At 38.4% G+C, this 25,241-nt stretch overlaps 2 protein-coding genes across 3 annotated transcripts; both read right to left on the bottom strand.

Moving 5' to 3' along the window:
• Window positions 1-11,453: 11,453 nt before the first annotated feature.
• Window positions 11,454-15,986, bottom strand: LOC135596888 (prefoldin subunit 3-like). Its single transcript, XM_065089140.1, has 6 exons — window positions 15,715-15,986; window positions 14,302-14,359; window positions 13,907-13,978; window positions 12,000-12,119; window positions 11,795-11,896; window positions 11,454-11,675 (listed from the first exon to the last, which is right to left on the bottom strand). Exons 1-6 carry the CDS (start codon window positions 15,867-15,869, stop codon window positions 11,604-11,606), a joined length of 579 nt encoding a protein of 192 aa, XP_064945212.1. The 5' UTR covers window positions 15,870-15,986; the 3' UTR covers window positions 11,454-11,603.
• A 3,750-nt stretch (window positions 15,987-19,736) lies between these two features.
• On the bottom strand, window positions 19,737-24,406 carry LOC135596894 (probable protein phosphatase 2C 42). 2 transcript variants are annotated; one of them, XM_065089150.1, is made up of 4 exons: window positions 23,933-24,406; window positions 22,566-22,933; window positions 20,826-21,062; window positions 19,737-20,157 (listed from the first exon to the last, which is right to left on the bottom strand). In XM_065089150.1, exons 1-4 carry the CDS (start codon window positions 24,234-24,236, stop codon window positions 19,945-19,947), a joined length of 1,122 nt encoding a protein of 373 aa, XP_064945222.1. In that variant the 5' UTR covers window positions 24,237-24,406; the 3' UTR covers window positions 19,737-19,944. The 2 variants fall into 2 exon arrangements, with proteins under 2 accessions (XP_064945222.1, XP_064945230.1); XM_065089158.1 differs by having other exon boundaries at window positions 19,737-20,200.
• Window positions 24,407-25,241: the final 835 nt, after the last annotated feature.

The raw sequence follows: 25,241 nt of genomic DNA on the forward strand, positions 1-25,241 counted from the left end.
AAGGGAAAGAGTTCCATCCAAAGATAACATCATAGATCCACTAACGAAATCGTTATCTCAGATTATCTTTGAGTGCCACAGGGGTCTGATAGGAATCACACACATAGGAGATTAACTTTATGTCAAGCAGGAGATTTCTAGTCATAGGTGCCCTATAAGCTAATCACGTGAGTGATGGCACGTGTGACACGTTGCATAGTCTTTTTGCTTATTATTATTATTGACATGTTTTCACTTTATGTCACATGTTGCATATATATATTCATGGATCTATGCAATAGGAATTGGATCGTGATAAGATCACAATAATAAGACCGATTCACCGTTAAACATAGACCCTAAATAATCCTAGTCATAGGTTATTCGAGAGGAAAATCGAGATAAACAAGCAGACTGATGTGTTATATACATGTCCATATGATGGAGGCAACTAGTCTTATAGTTGCTCATGTGAGGACACTAGGGATATAGTACAAGTGTTCATTGGAGAATGAGTTCACTAATTGACCCGCTCACGGAATGTTGAATGGTTGATGATACTTCATTGTCAGATAGCAATTCCATGGTCTTAGTTGTGTGTTTGGTCCTTAGATTTGAGATACCAAGGATGTCTTATATGAGTACTATATTGTTTGATACTAGACTTATAGGTCTGGAAGTTCCAAATCTAGCATAGCCGATCATTGGGAGTGGCAACCAACCTTACGAGGGCAATTGAGTGTCGATAGAGAAACATCTGCTCTTAGTGTCATGAGAGGAATATCCTATGTGTTCTTACTCAAGCAAATCCTTAGCCAAGGTCATTCGGATTGAGAGAGAATGAGTTCTCCCGGAGAATCCGATTAGAGCGAGACTTAAGTAGATTCTATATGGGCTTGATAGCACCATGTCCGATATACGATCTTTAGGATATTAGATGGATAAGAGATCATAGATATATGATAACTGAAAATAGATAGGTCTAATAAATTGGATCCTCCTGTATCGTCTAGGGACTATGGTGTAGTGACATAGTATGTCCGTAATCAATAAGTCGAATGAATTATTATGGAGATAATAATTCACTAAGTCAGAAGGAGTTTTGATAGATACGACTCACGACCAACTCGATATTGGGCCTAGAGAGTCACACACATATGGTAGGTGTTGCGACGAGTAAAAATTCGTATATGAGATATCCATTGGAGCCCCTATCTTATTGGATATCCAGTAAGCCCCTGAATTATTGGATATTTTGGATGAGACCCAATAAGACTAAATATAGATTATTGGATAGAGATCTACTAATCCAAGAGGCTTGGGTAATTGAATAGAGATCTACTACCCAATATAGCATGATTTATTAGGGTGAAGTGGTAGGAACCTCTATAAATAGGAGGGGCCAAAAGGTGACAAAGGCTAGTCACATCTTGGTCGCCCCTCCTATACTCATCCCTCTCCTCTCCCCCTCAATAGATAACCCTACTTTGGGGCATGTTAATAGCAATAAAGGTCAGCCCCTTCTTGATCACGTGATGCTCGTGGAGAGGAAGATTATGTAGTAATTTAAGGAGTGTCTTCGTCGCATCTACTATGTGGATCACCGCTAAAGAAGATGACAATTGACTTCCTTCATCCACTCCTACAAATCTAAGATTTTTTAGGGATATACGATCTTCTTAAGTAACAAATCTCACTTGATACACACGATTTTCGGTTTTACGATTTTTGCGCACCAATCTTCGCGCGATGACGTAATACTTTTTTTGGGAAATCTGTGTTTTTATTTTTTCTATTCTTCCGCTATGCATGTGATGCTCATATCAGATTTCTCAACATCAATATAGAATCATCCACTCTCGATATCATAAGAGGAATATCTCATGTGCTCTCACTTAAGTAAGTCTCTAGCCAGGGTCGATCGGATCATAATGAATCTGATAAGTGTGAGATTCAAATTGAGAGAGAAAAAGTTCTTTGGTAGAATCCGATTAGAGTGAGACTCGAATAAATTTTATATGGGCCTAACACCTTCATGTTCGATATATGATCTTTGTGATATTAGATAGATGATGGATTATAGATATATTATAACTGAGGACAGATAAGTCCAATAGATTAGATCACCCTTTACCGTTTCGGGACTATGGCATAGTGTACTAGAACGTCCGTTATCAATAAGTTGAGTGAATTATTATGGGGATAATGATTCACTAAGTCAGAAAGAGTTCTAATATATATAACTCACAGCCAGCTCGATATTGGGCCTAAAGGGTCATACACATATAGTAGATGACACGACGAATAGAGGATTGGATATGTGATATCCGATAAACCCTTATTTTAATAGATTCTTAGGTGACACCGAATAAGGCTTAGAGTAATTATTAGATGAGGATCCAATATCTATTAAGCCAAGGGGTTATTAAATGAATATTCAATACCCAAAAAGAATGATACATTATGGTTAAGTTGAGAGGGCTCTTTATAAATAGGAAGAGGGACCAAAGGGTCATAGGCTAGACTCTTTTGGCTGCCCACCTCCTATTCTCCTCCCTCCCTTTCCTCCCCTACCATCAGCTCTATTGGGGCATAAGGACAGCAAGACGGGTCGGTCCCTTCTTGAATTACTGTTGCCTTATGGTGCGCAAAAACGAGGAAAGGCATATGCTGCAAAAGAAGGTACGTTACCGCTTCATCTGCCATGTGGATCACTGCGAGAGAGGAGAGCGCAAGATCTCCTTCATCCACGAACTTAGATTTGCATATTGGAGATTTATGATCTCCTCTATGTGAGAACGTCTCACACGCGTTATGTAGTTTTTGGTTTTATGAGTTTTTTGCTCCCGATCTTCGCACGACAATTCGATAAACTTCTTTTGCGAAACTTGTTTTATTTTTATTTTTTCATTGTACATGTGATGCTCTCTATGGTTTCTCAATAATATCAGTACATGTACTATGTCGCCTTATCCCGATTTAAGGCGAGGTACCCCACGATGGAGATGGAGGAAGATCTGTTCACCAAGTATCATGAAGATCATAATATTTCGATAGCTGCTCAAGTGCCCTTTAATGATGATCCTGACTCACCACCTCGCCCTAATGCTTAGCCTGCTATTTTGTCATGTTATGTTAGCCTTCTTTGAGTCATCGGGTCTATCTATCTGATTTAGTCCTTTTGTCTTTACTTTGTTGCATCGTTGGGCTTGTCGATCTGACTAGTCTTCCATTTTGGTAGGTCAATGTCTCATTCTGAATGTAGAGGTCCTACCGAGTTGGCATAGTCTTTTTAAACTAATAAAACTTTTTTCCTCAACTTATAACCCCTACATCTTAAAAATATTCCTTTTTTTCACAACTGACGCTAAAAATGTGGTAAACTAAGACTTGACACTCGAAGCATAATCACCCCAACTCGACCCCGAGGGATGCCTCGGGAGTAGAACTTCTTTAAGTTTATAATATATTATGTCTTTGATAAAACCACCCCCTTTGTTGTTTCGAGATAATAGGTTTCATCTCAAATGATCTCAATGACTCAATAGGGTTCTTCCCAGTTTGGCGCTAGCTTACTCCAAGATCCAATTGGGTCATTGATTTCAGCTTTTCGAAGCACCAAGTCCCCCAATCTAACTTCCAAAGGGCGAACACCTCGGTTGTAAAGCTTGGCCACCACCTTTTTGTATCTCAGTGCCCTTAGGTATGCTTTTGCTTTAACCTCGCTGATTAGGTCTAGTTTGGCCCGAAGTCAACCCGAGGTGTTGGAAAGACTATCTCGGGTGGCAAGATAGCCTCGATGCTGAAGGATAAATTGAATGACAACTCTCTTGACTAGGTCTTAGGTATTGTCCAAGAGGCTCATAAGATATTCAGCAGCTTATCCGCAAGTGTCTTTTATTCTAATGACCCACTTCTTTAACTCTTTGAAAATGGCTCGGTTGGTGACCTCGATGAGACCATTAGTCTAAGGATGAGCTACCAATCTGAATTTCATAGGATTAGCAAAGCTCCTTGAACTTCACATTATCGAATTGAGTTCCATTGTCGGTGATTATGACTCTTGAAATTTCGAAGCAGGTGATGATATTCTTCCATACGAATCCCTCAACCTACTACTCAGTAATCGATGCCAATGGGTCAGCCTCCATCCATTTCATAAAATAGTCAACTTCGATGATGAGAAACATTTCCTAGCCTGAGATTGGTGGAAAGGGTATGAGGATGTTCATAACTTACTAAGCAAAGGGTCACCTGCAATCGATCGAACTCAAAGAGACTGACAATTGATGTTATATTTGCATAAACCTCTGGCTATTGCATCATTGCATAGCGTTGACCAATAGAAACCTTGCTGAAGTACCTTAAACGCGAGATTCATCCACCAATATGCTTCCTATAGATACCCTCATACACCTCGACCAACACCCTCTTAGCTTCTCGAGTAGGCATCTAAGGAATGGTTGACTAAAAGATCTAAAATACAAGTGATCGTTAATCAAGCAATACCATGCTTGATGATGCTTAACTCTCTGGGCTGACATGGGATTCATCGAGAGTGTTTCATCTTTTTTATGACATAGGATTTTATCTATCTAGCTAGGCTCTTCCCCAACCATATCCATATCGTGCATGTTTATGGTTTGGGCCAGCAACGTCTCAATTAGTAGTTGACCATCCTTCGTAGCCTCGGTCAATGCTAATCTAGCAAGTGTGTCAACCTATACACTCTCTTCATGAGAAACTTGCAACACATTAAGTTTGGAGAAGTTTGGGGTTAGTTTATGCACCTTGGCAAGGTACTTTACTATAGTTGCATCTCGGGCCTCGTAGTTCTCTTTCACTTGGTTCATGACCAACTACGAGTTGTTGAATAATGTTAGATCCTGAACTTGAAGCTCTCGGGTGAACCAAAGCCCTAAGAGAAGTGTCTTATACTTGGTTTCATTATTGAAGATTTTGAACCTAAAACGGAGAGCTTGCTTATAAACTTGTCTATTTAAGTCTTTTAGGACAAGTCCGATGCCACCTCCATCTAAGATGGTAGAGCCATCAACGAACAATGTCCATGCAGGTGGGGTGTACTTGTAAATTTTGGATGAATGAGGAGTTAGTTATAAGATAAAGTCCAGTAGCGTCTAGGCCTTTATGGTAATCCTCGGGATATATCAAATGTTGAACTCTCCTAACTCTACTAATCATCTCAGTAGTCATCTTAAGATATTGAACTGAGAGAAAACCTACCTGAGTGGTTAGTCGATGATCACCTGTATAACATGTGTTTGAAAATATGGGCAAAGCTTCCTTGCCGCTAAGATTAGCACAAATGCAAGCCTTTCAATAGGGGGTACCACTTCTTGAGTTTGCTCAAAATATGATTGACATAGTAGATGGCCCTTTGAACTCCTATGTAATCCTATATCAACACCGAGCTGACAGCTAGGATAGTGGCAACAAGGTAGAGGGTTAGAATTTTGCCCAAAGTAGAGGAAGTGAACTATGGCAACTTAGCGAGGTGATCCTTTAACTTCTCAAACGCATTATGGCACTTGGTCCACAAGAAACCCTTTGGATTCTTTAATGCCTAAAAGAAAGTTAAACACCTATCATCAAATCAAAATAAGAATTGATTGAGCATGGATAGCCGACCATTAACTATTGAATCTCACTTACTTACCAAGGTGGATGCATCTCTAATATGGCTTGTACCTTCTCAGGTTTATATCTATTCCTCTTCAATACACGATGAACCCGAGGAACTTTCTTAAGTTAACCCCAAAGATGCACTTGGTTGGATTGAGGCACATATTGAACTTTTTTCGTAACTTGAAATGTCCCAACCAAATCTATCAAATATGAGTCGATTGTCTTGCTCTTCATTTTCATGTCATCCACATAAGTTTCAACATTTCTTCTGATCTAAGCTTGAACATTTTATTCACCATCTTTTGATATGTTGCTCCTGCATTTTTTGACTTGAAAGGTATTACTCGATAGTAATATATGCCTCAATCTATGATAATGGAAGTATGTTCTTGATCATCTAACGTCATTTTGATTTGGTTATGCCCTAAGAATACCTTCATAAGAGTGAGAAGCTCATGACTTGAGGTAGGCTCTACCAACTTATCAATCCAACAATTGAGTAGTTGTCCTTTGGACATGCTTTGCTGAGATCGGTATAGTGAACACACATCCTTCAATTTCTAGTAAATTTTTTAATGAGTACAACATTGGCGAGCCATTTGGGGTACCACATATCGGCAATGAACCCTACTCCTAACAACTTGTCAACCTCCTCACTCATTACTTGTTGGCGGTAAGGGGCAAACTTACGAGGCCTTTGTTTCGTTGGTCATGCCTAGGGGGAAGTCGGAGCACTAAACTTGTTGAACTCAGCTAGGCGTCATCCTCATGCTAGACTTGCAGGAAGGACAGAGGCAATCGAATCCAACACAATTGAATCTGGAAATAGAAATAGAATCAAGTTCCTATTGTTTCAAGCGAAATGTGGACCTTGGCTTTTGTATATTGGCTTTCATTGACTCACTCCTAGTCAATCTTTTGTCTATTGGCTTTCATTGACTCACTCCTGGTATAGCTTTATAACCAACTTATAGCTCTTTTGCCTCACTCCTAGTCGGTCTTCTGTCTATTGGCTTTCATCAACTCACTCCTAGAAGAGTGTAACATCCCTCATTTCTAAATTTTCGTACAAGGATCTAATTGTAATGAAAGTACTCATTTTAAATTATATAGAAGAGCTTAAATATAAATTTAAGAACCTGTTTATAAAATTTGAGGACTTGTTTATAAAAATCTGATGACCTATTTGTAAACTCTAAGGACCTAATCATAAATATAAATAATATAAGGACTAAATTATAAAATATATAAAATAATAAATTCCACCGCCTAAGCCTCTCTGCCTTCGTTCCTAAGGAACCTAAGAAGGTAGCTTACATTAGAGAAGAGAGGAAGACAAAAAGAAGAAGAAAAAAAAAAAAAAAAAGAGGAGAAAATTTGGGGCTTAGGGTCTTTCTGCTCAAATCTTCTCATTTGGGATCAAAAATTCTCAAAAACAAGTGTTCTAACTCTATCCTATAGTAATCTTGATCTCTGATTTCATCTCAATTCTATACTTGGCTTTATATATAATATCTTTCTTGTTTAGGAATAAAACTATGAATCTAAAATTTTTCGAGATTCTGACCTTACTGCTTTATTCTAGTCATAACTTTCCGCACCGAACTCTGATTGGGCAAAACTAAGTTCATTCGAAAATAGACTCATAGATATTTTTGTTGATACCAAGATTGACAAATTTGGAGTTCAAATACCTACCCAAACTTTTATTTCAATTGACCCTATAGAATCTGTAAAACAAAGGCTATAAGTTCCAATCTTTTGGTACTCTTTTACTTGTAACTCTGTTAAAGAATCCAATTATGGTAAAACCTACTTCATGAGAAACTAAACTCCCACTAACTTGTTTCATAATTTAATTCATATCTTGCACATGTCTGAGTCCTATGTGATGGTTTTCCTTTCCCAAATCTAGATGTCTTGACCCTCTTATTATTAGTTTCATATTCATTTTCTCTTACTTTTGCTAATAAATTTGTCTTTATTGTTCTTACATTTTTTAAATTTTCTCCAAGTATCTTTCAATTATCAAAGCTCTTTCTACCACATCAACATATGCTTGGAGTTTTAATGCTGATATCCGACTTCTTATTGCTAGCTTTAGTCCCTTTTCAAATTTCTTTGCTTTTTTAGATTCATCATCAGTCATATACGTGACAAATCTAAAGAGCTCAGTGAGTTTAGATTCATATTTTACTACCGTCAGGTTTCCTTGGATGAGATTTAAGAACTCCAATTCTTTCTTCTCTTTAATACAATCTGGGAAATATTTATTATTGAACTTTTCTATGAATACCTTCCAAGTGATTGGCTCATGTCTGACTTCAAAAATCATCTTCATTGTTCTCCACTAGTGTTCTGCCTCTCCTTCCAATATAAAGGTGACATCAGAGCATGAATTGAGGATTGCTAAGATTTTCTTTAGATATGCTAGATGTGTAATATATTTTGAGGTTTAGTGACTTTTATGTAGAGATTGTTCAAAATTTCTCTTTTGTTATTTTCAGGAAGCAAGGATGACAAGGTTATCTGGTTCTCCTATTGCATATCCTTCTGGTCGGTTGAGTGGGATTATGAGAACTCTGAAGACTATACACAAGTGATGCAACAACAAGTCCAACAAGAAGGAAATGATGGAGCGAGGATATCAAATCAAACTGGGTTGAGAATTGAATAATTTAAGAAGCTTAGTCCTCTCAGCTTTAGTGGTGAGCCTGATCCAATGGTAGCAAAATAATGGATGATGCGAATAGAGAAAATATTTGATGTCTTAAATTACCCGTGAATGGAGTCTGAGGCTATTGTGACCATCGTAGGCATCCCGCTAGGTAATTTTCATGTCTCCCGGCAACCATACAAATATCTTATAATATTCTCCCAAAGAAAGTTGATGAGTTGCACCCACTTCTCCTCATGAATGGTCCCCCAACCTTGATAGTTTGGTTATATCAAGCTTTGTCTATAGGTGCTTCGATCAGTAGCTCCATTGGCTCGAGATGTGAGATGGACTTGGCTAAGTCTCAGGGCTCCATAAGTGATACCTCGGGTCGGGCTTTCTTCAATAGGGAGACTGTCATTAGATAACACTCGCGCGACTCCCTTGGGTTACTTCTCAGATCTTCGATGTCAACCCTCGTCAAAAACTTTATCATCATATGGTAAGTCAACACCATCATCTTTAATTTATTCAATGTATGTCGACCTATGATCGTGTTGAGAAAATATCTACTACCATAAACTTAGTTAATATTATTTTGGAATAAGGCTTGTATTCGAATATGACGTAGAAGGTTCATAGTCCCGAGAGATGAGATGGAGTTGCTAGTGAACCCTGTTAGCAAAGAAGTTATTGAGGTAAGGTTGTTAGTTGATAGCTCAAGTTTTTGGAAAGCATTAAAATAGATGATATCAACATAGCTAACTATGTCACTCATGACCTTCTTCACCCAAACGTTGATCATCCTCACAGAAACCACTAAACCATGTTTATGATTTGGGTCGAGGTACTCTACCTCTTCCTACTTAAAGGTTATTTTTGGGTCACCCTTTGTCCTTGGACGTTTTTCATGGTAACTTGAATATAACTCTTACAAGCCGAGGAGCTAACCCACCCCCCCCCCAAGGCGAGTTCACCAATGATGACATCAATCTGTCTTTCCATCGACCCTTGAGGTCAAGGTGAGGGTTCCTAGTGCTTTTGAACTAATCGCCCGAGGTGTCCCCAACGTATGAGTTCTTCAATCTACTCTTTCAAGTCGCGATAATCTTTAGTGTTGTGGTCATAATCTCCATGGAACCGATAGTATTTAGACTTGTCTCTTATTGTCAACGAGATCTTCATTGGGTGAGGGTCTCTTAAGAGCCTCTTCTCTTTTATCTACAGAAAAACTTCAATTCTAGTCATATTTAGGGGGGTTAGCTTAGACCTTGGGTAAGGTAATTTAAATTGTTCATTTCTCCTCCGTTACGATGACCTCAGGATCGGGGCTGATTGTGGCCACTCTTGCTTCGGTCTCTTGCATGACTACTCACGCTTGCCCAAGACCATTGCCTCGGTGGCAATGTATTAATTGGCCATTTGAAGTGCCTTAAGTATAGTCACTGGTGGTCTTTCTATTAATGACTAAAAAAGATGAAAGGGCCTAAGCCCCATCATGAATGTCTGTATTATAAGTGATGGATGGGCATTTACTATACCTCGGATCTCATTATTGAACCGAACGACAAAGTCTAAAGAGTGTTGCTACTGAGGGCCAAGGGCATACATTCCTATGGAAGTGAAATTCGAACTACCTCGCTAGCTAGGCAAAAGAGCAGATGAAAAGTGGCATCATGCGAGTGTACCATTCTCATGTTTGGCCTCTTAACATGCTTGGGAATGTGCGACACATTAGACGTCCAAAATACTATATAGCAACATATGGGCACAAAAAGCTGAAATGTGCTCTATCGGATCGGTATTACCATCAAACGCCTCCAAGGACAAGAGACAAAAGCCTACTGGAATTGGTTCCTCCTAGATTTTTTGGGTGAACAACGATCGACCCAAGGTGGGGTCAACCAACACTTCCCCTTTTGACTATTGGAGCTCTTGTCGCGTCTCCTTCAAACATCAATCCATCATAGTTGGATCTGTAGGGAGTCCTCCATCGAGTCCGCTAATTAGGCCTCAGATTCAAGCATAGTAGACTAAGGGTGGTGTAGTTCATTGAATTTCATAGTCAGGGATCAAAGTGTCCCCACGATCAATGATTCGACAGGCCTCGAGCACTCTTGGGAATCTCAACGGGTGCCGATGGTAGTAGAGCCGAGGACTATAATTGAGTTAGTGGCACTACCTATTGGGCCAACTACGACAAAAGCGAAGCAACAACCTATATCATGCTTGTTAGCATCTCACTTGTTAAGTGAAGTTTAAGAATACCTCAATGGGAATGAGTAGGTGGCTTAAGATCATCCTTAGAGATGAGAGACTCAAGTCATTAAATAGATGTCAATATTTCATCAATGTCTATGTCAAGGTGGATGTATCGATGTGTGGAACGGGTGATTGTTGTCCCCCTTAAGTAAAAGTACTATAGGTTAAAGGCAAAGTCTCTTCACTCGAGAGTTCATTGAGAGGATCAACGAGCGAGCATTCCTATAATATTGAGCCCTCATTCTAATACCAAAAATATTATGAAAATATGTCATTAATATTCTAATTAGCTCAATGTAGTCTAAGCCCATATGCGCAAGGTTATTCAAGGTGCTCCGAGATGAAAACACCAATCTCCCGAGGTAACACCCACATGTAGACCAAGGTCAAGAAAGGTTTTTCAACCCGATCCCTACGATGCCCAAGTTAGTAACGCCAGATAGATGCATATAAACACAAGTGGTGAAAAATGATCCCTTATAATTATACTAAAACTAAGATCCTAAATGGACCAAATATTCTATAAAATACTCTACTATAAGATAACCCTTAATCACCTCTATCCCCTTAATCTTTTCTTCACGTGGGCAATAAGGGTAAGACTACCTACAACATTCTACCTTAGACTCTTATGCATGTGAACAAACCGATGGAGGACAACCTCTATGTCCTTTTTTCAATCTGAACATCACACAAAAGTCACGTGTCACAACTAAAAGGTATTCCCCCTGTCACAACTAAAAGGTAGAAACCACAAACTTCCAAGTCCTGTTATCTGAATACTCTTCACAAAATATTTCAGTAAAGACTTTCCTACTCTCTTAGGAACAAAATAATCAGTTTCCAATTAGTGTAATTCAGAACATGCTCAAAATTGTACTGTGGAAATATGTTACGTATAGGATCGACATAAATAATTAATTCTTTTTACCACAATAACTTCATAAAAACAACATCCCATTCTAGGAGAGTAGCACTGTAACGTAGGAAACAGCAACTAAGCAAACACATCAAACCAAGAGAGCTCCAGTTTAGCGACTGAAAGCTATTGCAAAAAGGATCACTCTTCTTTTGTAGCTTGTTTGATTCTTCGCTGGTGAACATCCCAGTTGTACACCCGGGCAACGGTGACCTGCACATACATCATGATCTCAGATGGTCATGCATGAGATATTTGAACGAGTTTGCCACCTTATTAAAGATTCTATGTGTTTCCTTCAGACATTGGATACAAAGAACTGGAACAGGTACCTGAGTTATGGTAACTTGATCCCTCAAGAACTGCAGATCAGCAACAAGGACTTCCAAACTGGCTTTAGCATTTTCTAAGTTCTTTTCTAGGAGGGCCTTTGCCTATGAAAATTTAGGTGGATGTCGAATGTATCAACACCTAAAACTTTCTAAGATCTGAAACTACATGACAAGACACATTGAGAAAAGAAAGAAAAGAACCAACCTCTTCCAAGGAATACTCGAGCATGACATTTGCTCCCAACCAAAGGCACAGCGAATCACTATCCTCGATTTTTGCCCGTGAATAAATGCCTTCAGACACTTCAAAATCAGCAATGAGTGCCTGCAATTGTTTATATTGCCAAAATTGAGAATCAAATTCTCTGAAAATTGTCTATTGATATCTATTGGAAAATTGTCCACATCAACCTGGATGCTGCAACTAATCTCTTCAAAACAAACGATGAGTGATGAATTATAGGATATTGGCAACTATTCACTTGAACCTTTCCAATCAATTCAAAACACAGAAATAGGTATAAACTTCTCAACTAATATAATAAACCTCTAATGTTAAAAGTCCTGTAGTTACATCAAACCACAGTGTTTTGTTGGGCATATAATCACACGTATAAGCAGATTAGAGTGGCCCTCAATAAGATGATGAAATAGTTTGTGCAACAGAATCAGGTATTGATTAAACTTCACATTTACCTGATTTACATTCAGAAAACCTTGTTTTCCTTGATTTCAGTTAACATGAATGAAAAAGAAAGAACCAAATATTTTAAGATAATCAGGTGCTGAAGTAAAGGACTGGAAACTTTAATGAAGAAGGAAATAATTCAAAAAAGCCAAGCAGAAGCAGGTGGCTAAGCTTGCATCCTTCAATTTATAGTGGTGACCTTTCTTTGCACCATTTTGCAAGTTATTTAAAATTTTCAGAACTTTCCAAAACCACTTATTTAATTTTCATTCTGTTCCTATACAGAAGGGAAGGAAATATTACACTGGAAGTCCGTTATTTGTATCTCAATTTATTTTAAAATTATTTTGACAGACAATGAATCCTCAATATCGAGCAACAGATATCCTGTTGCAAATTATCATTTTAACACTTGACTAATGTGTGACTCGAGTTTGAGAAGCTAAAATTGGGGATGCATGAGGAGCACGATTAACCTCAAACTAATAAACAAAGTTAATAAACTACCTCCACACTTATATCTTCAGTTACTTAGAAATTTCACCACCATGATTTTACTTTCATCCAGATGCTAAAGCTGCAGTTTTCAAACGACCAACTTCTGCCACCAATTAACTGATCTTGTAGCTCTTAATGCATAGTTTAACATAAAAAATATAATTAATGTATATTGTGAAGCAAATCCATAAAAATGGAAGGATATATTTTTGTTGGTGAAAAAACTATGCATTATAGACATACGATTTTCAAATTACTGTATGCATATTTTCCATTATATAAAAACTCAAATGATATACAGCTTGATGAATGTTTTTTTTCTTGGCAAAGCAAGTTATGTTTTAAATAAATTTTATATATTTGGCCAAGCACATATCCCAGAGTATGAAAACTGTCATCATGATATGAGAGGACAGCAATGTTTTGACTTTCATCTTAGGACTGGACCTGATGAGGATTGCCTATAATGAACCTTAATGCACTACATATATGAAAATTCATCCCCATGTAAAACAGACTATTCAACGGTGAAAACAGATGGGAAAGGAGAGAGGTACATGAAGGGAAACTGTGTAAATTGGGGCATTCGGTAGTGACAAAGTGATTCTGCTAGATAACTCATACAGATCAATCACTTCAAAAAAGGAATGGCACTAAAACATCAATGAGCTTATTAATTGGTCATTAAACTTTAAACTTGTGCCTCAATAGCATCTTACACAACAAAAGTGATCATTATGTTTTACTCAGTTGTAAGATGATACGAGCAGAAAATTAATTGCACAATATGCATGAGCCCAATGAGAAATAGAAATACTAACCTGCATAAGGATTGTTGTTTCAAAGTTAACATTCCAAGTAAACTTATATCAAGAACAGGACAATGACATAAGTTATAGAAGATCGATGAATTACTTGAAACGAACCTCACCAGTGCCTTTCTTGGCTTCTAATGTGGCAACAACATCTAGGCACTTCTCGATATCAGGAATTTTTGCCTGCACTAACATAACTGAAAAGGTCAGTTCTTTAAGCATCAAGCTTCAATAAACAACCCACAATAAAGACACAAAAAGTTCTCTCAAAGAAAATTCACATTAAGGAAAATAATTGTAGTTCTCTTTCCTCAAACAAATGACCTACTATCTCAGAGGTTTAACATGAAAGCCCTGTGATTTTTTTTAAATTTAATGAGGAAGCTCATGTGGCACAAGGTTTAGATGACATACAAGTGACTTTTCATCAAATAGTCACATATAAGTTCAAGCAGAACATTTGCATCATCTACTTTTTAGAAAGTAAACCAAGAAAAGAGAACAACCTGGAGATCCCTTTGCTGTGCCAGAAGTTTCATTTCCACAATCTTATACTGCTGAAGCCTGAGAAGAATGATAGCAAACTTGTATAAAGCATCAACATAAATAGAGAAGGTATACCCAATGTTTGCAACAGTTAGGAATTTTTAATCCATGAAAAATAAAAATAGTTCCAAGTAATATCAGTAAGTCCTTTGTAAGAATCATACCGTCTGAAGTAAGTTATTTGTACATCATCCTAATTCAAATGTTCAAGTAGATAAACAATTGAAATTCCATGCTGCTTACTAAAGTACAATGGAGAAATAGATCTAATCCTTGAAACATCAACCCAGGATCAATTCCTCTTAAAGTTTCAAAGTGTCAATCCAACATATGATAGCATTACTGACCCATTAACATTTTTTTCACTAGAAAAATTTTTTATTACATCAAATGACATACGTGACGCTCACACATGGACTCGACCTAAAACCTATCACTTGTGCTTCAATGCACTAACCAATCCAGATATCTCAACAATGCTCTGGCCCATTAACATGATAAACATGAACCATTGACCCAAAATGCTAAGCCGAAATCAATCATAGTAGACCCATCTAGTCCTCAAGACCAACTTAATTCTCCTCACACATCAAGCGTGGGACTAGACTTTGGGTGTCACAGTCTCCACTTCAAGTCCTCATCAAAGCCGAACAATATCTAGAATCAATCTAGTAGGGCATCTCAGGCTCAATCCAATGGTGGCGATGCCATGAAATGCCTCCCATCCCATCCACGAATAGTCATTTACCACTTGGGCTTCTGACCAAGCGTAGTAATAGAGTCTACTCTCGATCTGAACCAGTAGGAAAACTAGTCCATTAACTAACCACTTATCCAAAATTATTAAGCCCAAAAAAGGGCTACTGGACCCATTAACCTTATAAACTAACTCAATTCTTCTCTCATATTGGACTTAAGGCTAAACTTAGGGTGTCACAAAAAGAACCTAAGAAAAATAGACAGTAAACAGGCAACTGGAGCTCTATCTTATAACTGCAACTTTACCAATTTGTTCGCATATATAAAGATGACGACGCAGATCAACATATCCAATGTGTCCCAAGTAGAGATTTTTCAAGGATAGTAATCATCAGATTAATGAAACAACAAATGTATACAAAAGAAATCCAAAAGTAACTTGAAAAGCAACTGAACCAAGAAAGAATTAAGAGAGATCAAAGCGATACAAACAACACTTACTAATTTGAAAAGTACAACGTGTAACAGAAAATAAGAGCCCCAAAAGAAAACGTGATACCAATGATCGGAAGAGGAAGAACAACAACAGAACAAAAGTGTAGATAAATTCAGATCGACGCATCTGATCCGTCGCCACTTGAAAGAATATAGAGGAGAAAAAGAGACGAAAGAACCTCTCTTGAAGGAAGGCGAGGGAGGAGTTGGCATCGAGGCCGGATTGTTTGAGATAGGTCTCGACGTCCTCCACGAATGATGCTCCCGGGATACCCCTCCTCTCCGTCACAGCGGCGGGCGAAGTAGGCGACGAAGCCGAGGCAGCAGCCGCCATTTGCGAGGAGGCAAGGATCCCAGGAAGACTTCGGCTCCGGTAGTAGTGGTGTTGGTCGAATCCGGCTTCCGCACTTCAAGTTCTCTGCTCTCTCAGCTTAGGGTTCTTCGTACATTTTTCTTATTTATTTATTTAGTTATCGACGTCACATGAAGCATAAGTGGGGATTCCGTCCATTCCCACGCCCACGCCCGACTCTTAAAAGGGTCCAATAAGCCGTCGCACGAATCTCATAGCTTGCCGGCCCAATAAACCCTTCTCACCTATTTTTTATTTATTTATTGAGCGAATTCCTTTAAAAAAATCCTAAAACTTGATAATTTTTCAAATAACGTGTTAACATTAGAGAAATTTTCGAATAGTATTCATTTTTTCAAATATCCATTCTACTCCTATCAACCTACTCCATTCTACTCCTATCAACCTGACCAATGGCGGAGATCTTACTCTTATTGGACCTCAACAGTTGTCTCGATCACCCACAAGCTCCTCTCACCATTAGGGTCTATGGATTCCTCTCGTCATCGATCGTAGGCAAGGAATGAGAGGGAGCAGCCAGTGCATGTGTTTTTCGTGGGGGCGAGACATACCTTTGTCATTATCCATAGTCTCGCTCGTCGTCGACCATGGGTGAGATAAAGGAGAGTGGGCAACCCACACATCCCCGTGTTGGTCACAAGGGACAAAGAGGGGCAAGGGATTAGCGTGTGCATTAACCATCGCCTACGAGCTCCCCTCACAATCGACCATAAGTGAGAAAGGAGATGGCATGACTCACGAGGTTCACGAAGACAAAGGCGATGCAGGAAGGTAAGGGCGACGACGACAGATTCGATAGAGATATGGGTAAAATGGTATTTTCACGTGATTAGCGGTGCTACGTGAAAATTTTTCAAAAATATTTTTTTCTAAATTCATCCTTATTTAGTTATCGATGTCACATGAGTGGGTTTTGCCCATACTTAGGTGTGAATAAGAGTCCAAATGAGATCTTGCATGAATTTTACAATTTATTGGTCCAAAAAATTCCTCTTAGAAAGAAACAAAATAAAAGAAAGAAAAATAAAGCCAACAATTCTGAATTAGATGTGCTTAAAGAAAACATACTTATGTATATTGTCACTATGGTTGATGCACAAGAAATTAACTATAAAACTCATTGTTTTGCTCTTAAAAGAAGGGCAGAAATTTCATTCTTAATCCTACTTAATGATGAAATTTTACTTAATGATGAAATTTTAGCTGTCAGCTAAAAGAATATTTTTGTTCCCAAAGAATAATTTTGTTGATTTCAGCTCCTCTTACTCTCAGAATCCAAATTTTCCAGTAATAATTGTGATGCATAAAGTACACTACCTCAAACAAAATAAGCACATCCTTTTTAAGCAGAACCACTCAGCCATCAGTGAACTCCTCATCTTGTTTCTATTACTATATTTATAATTTTTTTTTATTTAAGATTTCTTTTATAAGTGGATGTAAATATTCTTAACTTATCACTTGAATACAATAAATTCTTCCAACTCTCATACCATTATTTTTTTTTCATTCTCTTCTTATTATCCCTCTCCTCGTAGCATCTTTCATCGTCGATGATGCAAAATAATAAAAAATAAATAATGGATGATTTAAAAATCAAAGAAGGTGAAAAAAAAATTTCTTATGTTTATTAGATCGATTTAATGTTTTTAGGGTCTAAAACGTTACGTTACACATCAAAAAGATGATATTTTAAATGTTTCTCTAACAACTTAGGATATATCATCTTGAAGATGATATTTAAGATATTTTTATAATAGCTTGAAAGATGTCATCTTCCGAGTCCCTACATTGACCTATAAAGTGTCGAGATAATTAAATGGGTTACGAGAAATATGGATATGATTAGTAATTAAAGGATTGTATTTAGTAAAATTAATTTTATTTAGGTAATTATATATTTTAAATAATAAAAATGAGATTAAGCAATTGGAATTGTAAGATATTAAAAAAGATATGTACAGTTTATTGTAAGCATATCCACCACATGCCAATCTATCTTCCTAAGAACTCCTCCTCATTCATCTCCTATTAGCAGTCTCAAGATCACGCGAAAAGGGAATAAAAGAAACCAAAAAGACAAAGAGAATACAAAATCTCAAAAAAGAAGAGAAAGAAACAAAGAGAACGCAAGGAGGAAGTACTCCACGAGAAATCACTCGTCGGATTCACTGGGTGACAACGCTTTCACCATCATCTGAATCACCTTCACTTGCAATTGCAGCAACATGATGTGGCCGGCCACTTCATGGAAGAGCCCGTCGAGCTCCATCGACTCACAGTGCGGGATGCGTCGCCGCAGCTTCGTCGTCTTCTCCTCGACAGCTCATGGACCTCGGATTGCACAAGGCAGTTCTACCTCCGTTTCTCTCAGTCTTGGATGCTCTCGCTTCCTTCTTCTTGATGCATGGCTTTTGCCTGGATCGAAGCAGGAGGAGTGAACGGGCTCGAGGCGATCGATGTGCTGCGACGTGTGCTCGGGCTGTGGCCAAGAAGTTAACAGCTTGTATAGAGGCTGCCGTGAGAGTGAGACTTTTGTCTTTCCTTCGAAACCAGTTCTTCATATGAACACACAAACACACACACACAGACAGGTTGGTTGATCCATAGAAGAGCAATTAATGACATTTGTGGTGCGTCAAACTCGAAATATATGAGATCAGAGGAGATGATAAAGATTGAGGAGAGAAGAAAGAGAAGTGACATGAGAGGATTTGGCTATGGCAAAGATGATGTTCTTCTCCCACACCAATGAACATGCAACCAATCAATGGATTCCTAAACTACTACTGCATCTCCCTCTGATCCCCATATCCTTCTCGTTCTTTTTTTCCTCGTGAAAACATCCTCGATGATATAAGATAAAAGAGTTTTTGGTTCAATCTTGAGACGATGAAAATATCGGTTAATTCTCATACACAAGACCATATTTTACCCCAAGGATAATAATATTTATGCTCTTGAATTTTATCTTTTAATTTATTATTTCAACATTAGCTTAATCTACCTTTTTTTTTTGTAACAGTATGTGAGGAAACCAAATCCAATACTTCCTAATAATTCAAAGGTCATGAGTTTGAATTACCTTCTTCTCAGTAAGAAATCTTGAGCATGGTGACATGAGGATCATGCAATCAAGAATACTGGCTTCACATGTTTGTAGAGCACACCAAAAAGAATTATCACATTACAAATTGCTAAAAGATTAAGGGGCAAATTTAATCAAGTGAATTGACATGATTATTTCTACCCTAAAAAATGACCCAGTGCTGTGAGATACCCCAAGAATTTCCATTGGATGACATGATGAGCCAGAATACTCTTTACATGTGTGAAATCAAATGACTCATTTGACCTACTTTTTGACAGATCTAAAGCATGTCCCAAAAGTCTTTCTTTCATCTGCCTCTTGAGATTGATCTCCAAAGATGTCCTCATGAATGATGATAAATCAAATTGTTAGAGGATGATACATGGGTGAATTGAGTGTCATGCCTCTCACACATGTCAACAACAGCCCTTGGGATTGTGCTTAGGAAGCTATCTAGAAACTGAAATTTTGGCTACAGATGTCTACACAGGTGGCAATGGTGCAAGCATTGTTTTATTGGCAAAATTTTAAAGAACAAAAAAGAAAAGAAAAAAGACAAGGGATCACCCAAGCTTGATAACCCAATAAACTGCCAGAGTCCATTACTCAACTAAATATTATACATTATGCAGAGAACTGCAGATATTAAAATGCTGCTGCATGGCAAATCTACTCTATTAAAGCATCACAGGCACCCTTCGATAATACAAAAGGAAGAGAGAGGATGAGCAGGGAAATACAGTAAAAACATCAAGAACAGATTTATTTGAAATTGCTATCCAAAGTCAAGAAATTATGTATCTGACAGCACAACAGTTTAAATACAAGGTAAAAAAAATGCTTTTATAATAAAAGAAATATGACAAACTTTTCATGGTCATTAAAACGCCACAAAGCAATCAATCTTCCAAATAAAGAAACTTTCAATGCTGGCTGTGTTGATCATCAGTTAGAGAATGTTTTGGAATTCTGAAAGAACTCTTCATGTGCTTCAATGATCCAAAGCACTTCGAACTGAAAACTGAGGAACTTGCATGTGATCTTGAACCGTCTCATGATTAAGGAATATAATGATGACAGTAATATCATCATGAAAATGCCGGCGGACCTTCTTGTCAATCCTTTTGAGATCTGAATATCGCATCTCTCGTTTTCTTGCTGCTTCATGGAGAGCAGCTTTAATGAGACCTTTTGCACTTCCCTACAACATGAAAAATAATAATACAAAAAGCAAAACAGGGAAAAACATTTAGATACAATGTCAATCAATGAAGGACGGAATAAGGCTGCAGAATGTGAGTTAAATTCAGATTGGGATTTGGGATGTATGTTAAATCAATCCTGGAACTTTGGCATGTAGAACGAATTTGATAAAGGTGAAGGTTAAAGGCTTGATTATAATTATACATCTCAATATAAAGAAGAGAGTGCAGTTTGCATATGACAGTGATGTAGCTCCATTGTTCATACAAATATTTTGCACTCTACTCTATCTTTATATGCAATTGACTTCTAGAAGTACGATAAGCACTCCAAAAACAGCATCAGTAAGGCTCCATAAAGAGCTTCAGTTGTGCCAAGAGTAAGTAATGACTCATATAAGACTACAGATTGTCTTTATTTTCAAAACTCTGATATGTCCATATAAGTAAGCATTAAGGATATGTATAACACTCAGCCTGATATTACTCAAACAAAGAAAAGAAATATCTAATATAAAGAAAAATGCATGAATGTTCTTCATAAGAGAAACTAAAGAAAAGATAGAAGGAAAAGCAAATAGCATGAGATGATACGAGCAATAACAATGAGGTGAAGATGCTTACTGCACGTGGATGACTGTGAACAATCTCAACTGCCTTTTGGTCACTTAGATGTTCCCATAGACCATCTGAAGCAAATATGAGGAAAGAGTCACTTTGTTCAAGATGATGAAACATAATAGACGGATTCGCAGTCAAGATAGGCATGTTCATGGGTTCAGCTATTCTGAACTTTGGGTTGATTGGTTCTCTGTTATACTGGGAATGTTTCATGTATGCATCACCTATAGATCTAGAGACCTGCAATTTATCATACAAATTAAACTACAAAAATCATTTCAAGGTCAGAAAGTAATTTGATAATTTGAATGCAAGGAACAGCAGTCGACCAGTGCATCAATAAGTAGCCTTTAAACATGTTCATGTTTATCAAATGACAAATTATATTCTCAATCAGAACTCTTAATTCTTCAAAGAATGTGATTTGACACATCTATATTAACATCATCATTTTAGGACTATTAACTTTTTGTGTATGTTCCTTCATGAATGCCCAATATTTCAACCCATAAAATGTAATTGACCTTTCAATTGTCTAATTTTTTCCTCTCATCTAAGGGATGCACATGATCACACAATACTTTTGATGTCCTCTTCTTCAACTATCTCAACTTTAACACTGTGAACACTATTTTTATAAATATTTCCATTCTTTTAAATAACAAACCCCAAATTTCTAAATTTTTACTTATTTTCAATCCGTTTTAACTATACCAATGATTCTTTTCTTGGCATTTCTGTACCAATGAAGCTTCTCTTGGCACTGCTGACATGATACTACATATATTAGGCCATATTTCTATTTAATTTAAAACATTTTGTTTCTAAAGTTTGATTGCATAATTAATTTCAAATTTCTAACGATACTCTCATCAACCGCAACAATTATCAAGACAACATGCATTGTGGAAGATTATCTTGTATATGCATAGTAAAGTTAGTTATTCATCAGCATTGCAAAAAGGTAAGACCTTAAAACAGATCATTAATATATAAGTAAATAAATCAAGGGAATTCCTAGGAAACTTTCTATTATCCTAGCTTTCCTAACACTACTACAATATATACTCTTATCACCTGAAAATAAATATACCACTTCTATTCAAAATCTCATATTATTTTCTTCAGGGCTCATCAAAGACATTTTTGTTTGTCAATGTCTCCTACTCATTAGTGTCCCTCCCACTTCGCCATCCTGCTGCAAGACACTCTCCTGATGCCTCACATCCTAGCAACAACCCACCTCTCCAAATCATAATGTTGAAATCAGATAGCTAAAAGACTTGGAGGACAATGGAAGAAATACCAATTATCGAGCTCTTGTCTCACTCCAAATTGTAGTATTTGTCACCATACAAGTTCCTGTGATTTTAAAATCATAGATAGGGCTATAGATTTTCTTATCCTTTACAATAGACATCAAGGGGGCAATGGAAGTACTGTGGCAAAAGGTGAGGGAACAAGCAATGTGGCAAAACAGAGATATATGATGTAGGTAAAGTACAAATCAAATATCAGGTGGGTTAAATGAAACCCTGAAATCTCTTGCAGGTAAGTCATATGCAATGTTCTCTAAATATTTTAAATACTACTTACTACATAATGGAAGTAGGAAAAAGCAAATGTTAAAAACATTGAGTTCTAAAACACAAAGAAGATTCAAGCAATCAAACCAGGGAAAAATCATTAGTAAGACACACAGAAGCACTGTAAAAATATCTGGAAACGCTGCAACAGATTGACCTGTATGATGCCTTTGATTCTCCAAACTCCATGTTTAAGGATGACAATCTGTGGATCATTTGGGTGCTGTGCCTGAAGCTCCTGTCTTACAGCATCCACATTAGCATTATGCTCATTTGATAATGATATTGCAGCAATCTCACCAGTGCTGCCAACTTTCTTTCCAAGAATGACGCGAGAATCACCAAGATTAGCCACGTAAAGGGTCTGCTGGCAGACAACACCAACAAGACAGCATGAGCCTGTAGTTGCTATATCTGGTCGAGTGTTCCATAGCTGGGAAACCAGTGCAATAAAACTTTCCTCGGTTGCTAGAAAGGCTCTTTGAATGCCATCACACGTCACACCCTGTGGTCCAGATGAAATTTCTGCATCGAGACAGCAACTATTGACTTGGCAAACTATCAAAAAAGAATGAATCTAAGTAAAAATTTCAGCTAATTCATATAGACATATAAGGCAACTAATGAAAGGAAATTGTGATACTCTGACAAGCACTGCAAGCAACAAAAAGGCCTAAAACATAAGAAACTCAGGAAAAAGAAGTTGGTCCAAAATTAAACTTTCTACTGCGGAAGTAAATCTAGCTTAAGAGAGAAGGTGATTCATGTCTGTAATAATAATCTCATTTTACAAGTAATTGTAACACCTAAACTGAAGTGTCAAAATGACATTCAAGTGTTTCAAGGATTATTCAAGCAAAAAATAAAATTAAATCTGTGAAGGTGACATTCCTTCGTCTGGACATGCCTACGTGATAGCCTGTGGAAGATGTAAACCTTTGAAAGATGAAGTTCCAATAATTGAAGTTCATAATAACACAGTTCCGGTTCTATGAAGAAGTCATATGCCAATTCTCATCAAGCTTATTTTGTTCATGGCCTTCCAGAACTAAACTAGTGTCGTGCCATGAAGCTGGAGGCCCTTACATAAGAAATGCAAAACAGTGAAACTAAATAGAACACATCAAGGTTTGATGCAATAAAGTAGACAAAGGCAATGTACACAAACTTCACATGAAAATTAAGGTGCACACAAGAAAAAAGCAGTGCATTAATCTTCTTCTAGGGTTAGATCCGGGCATTCCAATTCGACCTTGTACTACCGCTTGAGTCTGAACCCACAAGAAATATCATATATTCAAGAAAATAGTATATAGACTATGGAAAAGAAAGAAATTTCCTAAAAGAATGAAAAATGCACTAATTACTGCAATTTTCAACGAATGAATGTTCCTAAAATGAACCGTTAAGTAACCAAAGACCAAAAAAGAACAACTTTTATCAAAATTGGGCGTCAGACGAGAAGATTACAAAAAGAAGCATAGTGTTCCCAAGAAAATCGAGGGGAAGATGTCGAGAGGCTACCTCTGAAGTGAGCGAAGAGATGGTCGCAGACGTATCGCGCGGCGTCGGGTCCCCCGTGGCCGTCGTAGACGCCGACGAAGGTGCCGAAGGGGCCGGACTCGATCCGGCTCTGGTCCTCGAGGACTCGGTTGGCCTGGACCACGGCCATGGAGAACTCTCCTCCCGCGCAACGGCCTAGGTCACGGGACCACAGGAGCCCCGCCCGGCCGGCGACCCCGTCACCACCCCCGCCGCCGACGCCGCCTCCTCTCCTGCCAAACGGCCTCCAGAGCGACGACAGCAGCCTTATCAGCGGTCGCAGCATCCCACATCTCGCGCCAAAACACCCAAGTCCCAGCCCTCCCCTTCAATCCCACCAACCCTCGAGAGAGAGAGAGAGAGAGAGAGAGAAGAGCAAAGAAGTGAAGACAGGACGGAGTGAGGGGTGCGCAGGTTAGCCGGGGACGGCGCAGGATAGCGTGGCCGGAGGACGAGTAGGCAAGGCGGCTTTTGGGAGGGGAATTTGGTCCGTTATGTGGAGCTTTCGCCGCGCATCCCGCCCCACAGAGAGCCCCACAACTTCACCCTGTCCACTGAGAAATTGGCGAATATGGGTCCCATTTAAACACAGCGTCTACTGGCGAAAACCGTTGGTACAGATTTCATGTGGTAAATGGAGGGGCACTTTAACGGAGTGGGTCCCACATGGGAGGTAATATTATAATAATGTATACCGGTTAGGACCCAAACCGCAACTTGGCCTCGGTGCTTGGGTTGGCACGGACAGCGGGACCCAAACGCCAACCCACAGGATTAATACTTCCAGTCATGGCTTGACCAATAGAAAAGCGCCTCGGTGCTTGTAACCCATATCCTAACGCGGTCTAATCACCATTGTGGCCCGTGGTTGGTTTAAGATCAAACCTTCAGTCACTCGACAAAGACACCCAACAAACATCCAAGGAACGTGGATGAGTCAAAGGCCCAATGGTCCAGCGGGAACCACGCGCCTGAGATGACATGGAGAGATTACACTGACTACGTATTGTGACTGGTACAGTCGATCATGTCGACTTTAGTTACCTAATGAAGTGAACTCGATGTAGAATTTTACCTCTAAAAAAATCTTTAATATTAGACTTCCCTTAATTACGACCTCGACCAACATCGCTTCCAGCCGTCGCCCCCTGCTCCCACCGTGAGCGACAATACTCATCGCTTCCTCTCCCGCCTCCCTTTTCCCTTCTCCTCCCACTCCTCCTCCATCACCCACCCTTCCCATCGCCCGTTGCCTCCTCCTTCTACTCTGTTCCCCCTCCTACCCTCTCCT

The sequence above is a fragment of the Musa acuminata genome, chromosome BXJ1-2, assembly GCF_036884655.1.
Source record: "Musa acuminata AAA Group cultivar baxijiao chromosome BXJ1-2, Cavendish_Baxijiao_AAA, whole genome shotgun sequence".
Taxonomy (NCBI): Eukaryota; Viridiplantae; Streptophyta; class Magnoliopsida; order Zingiberales; family Musaceae; genus Musa; species Musa acuminata.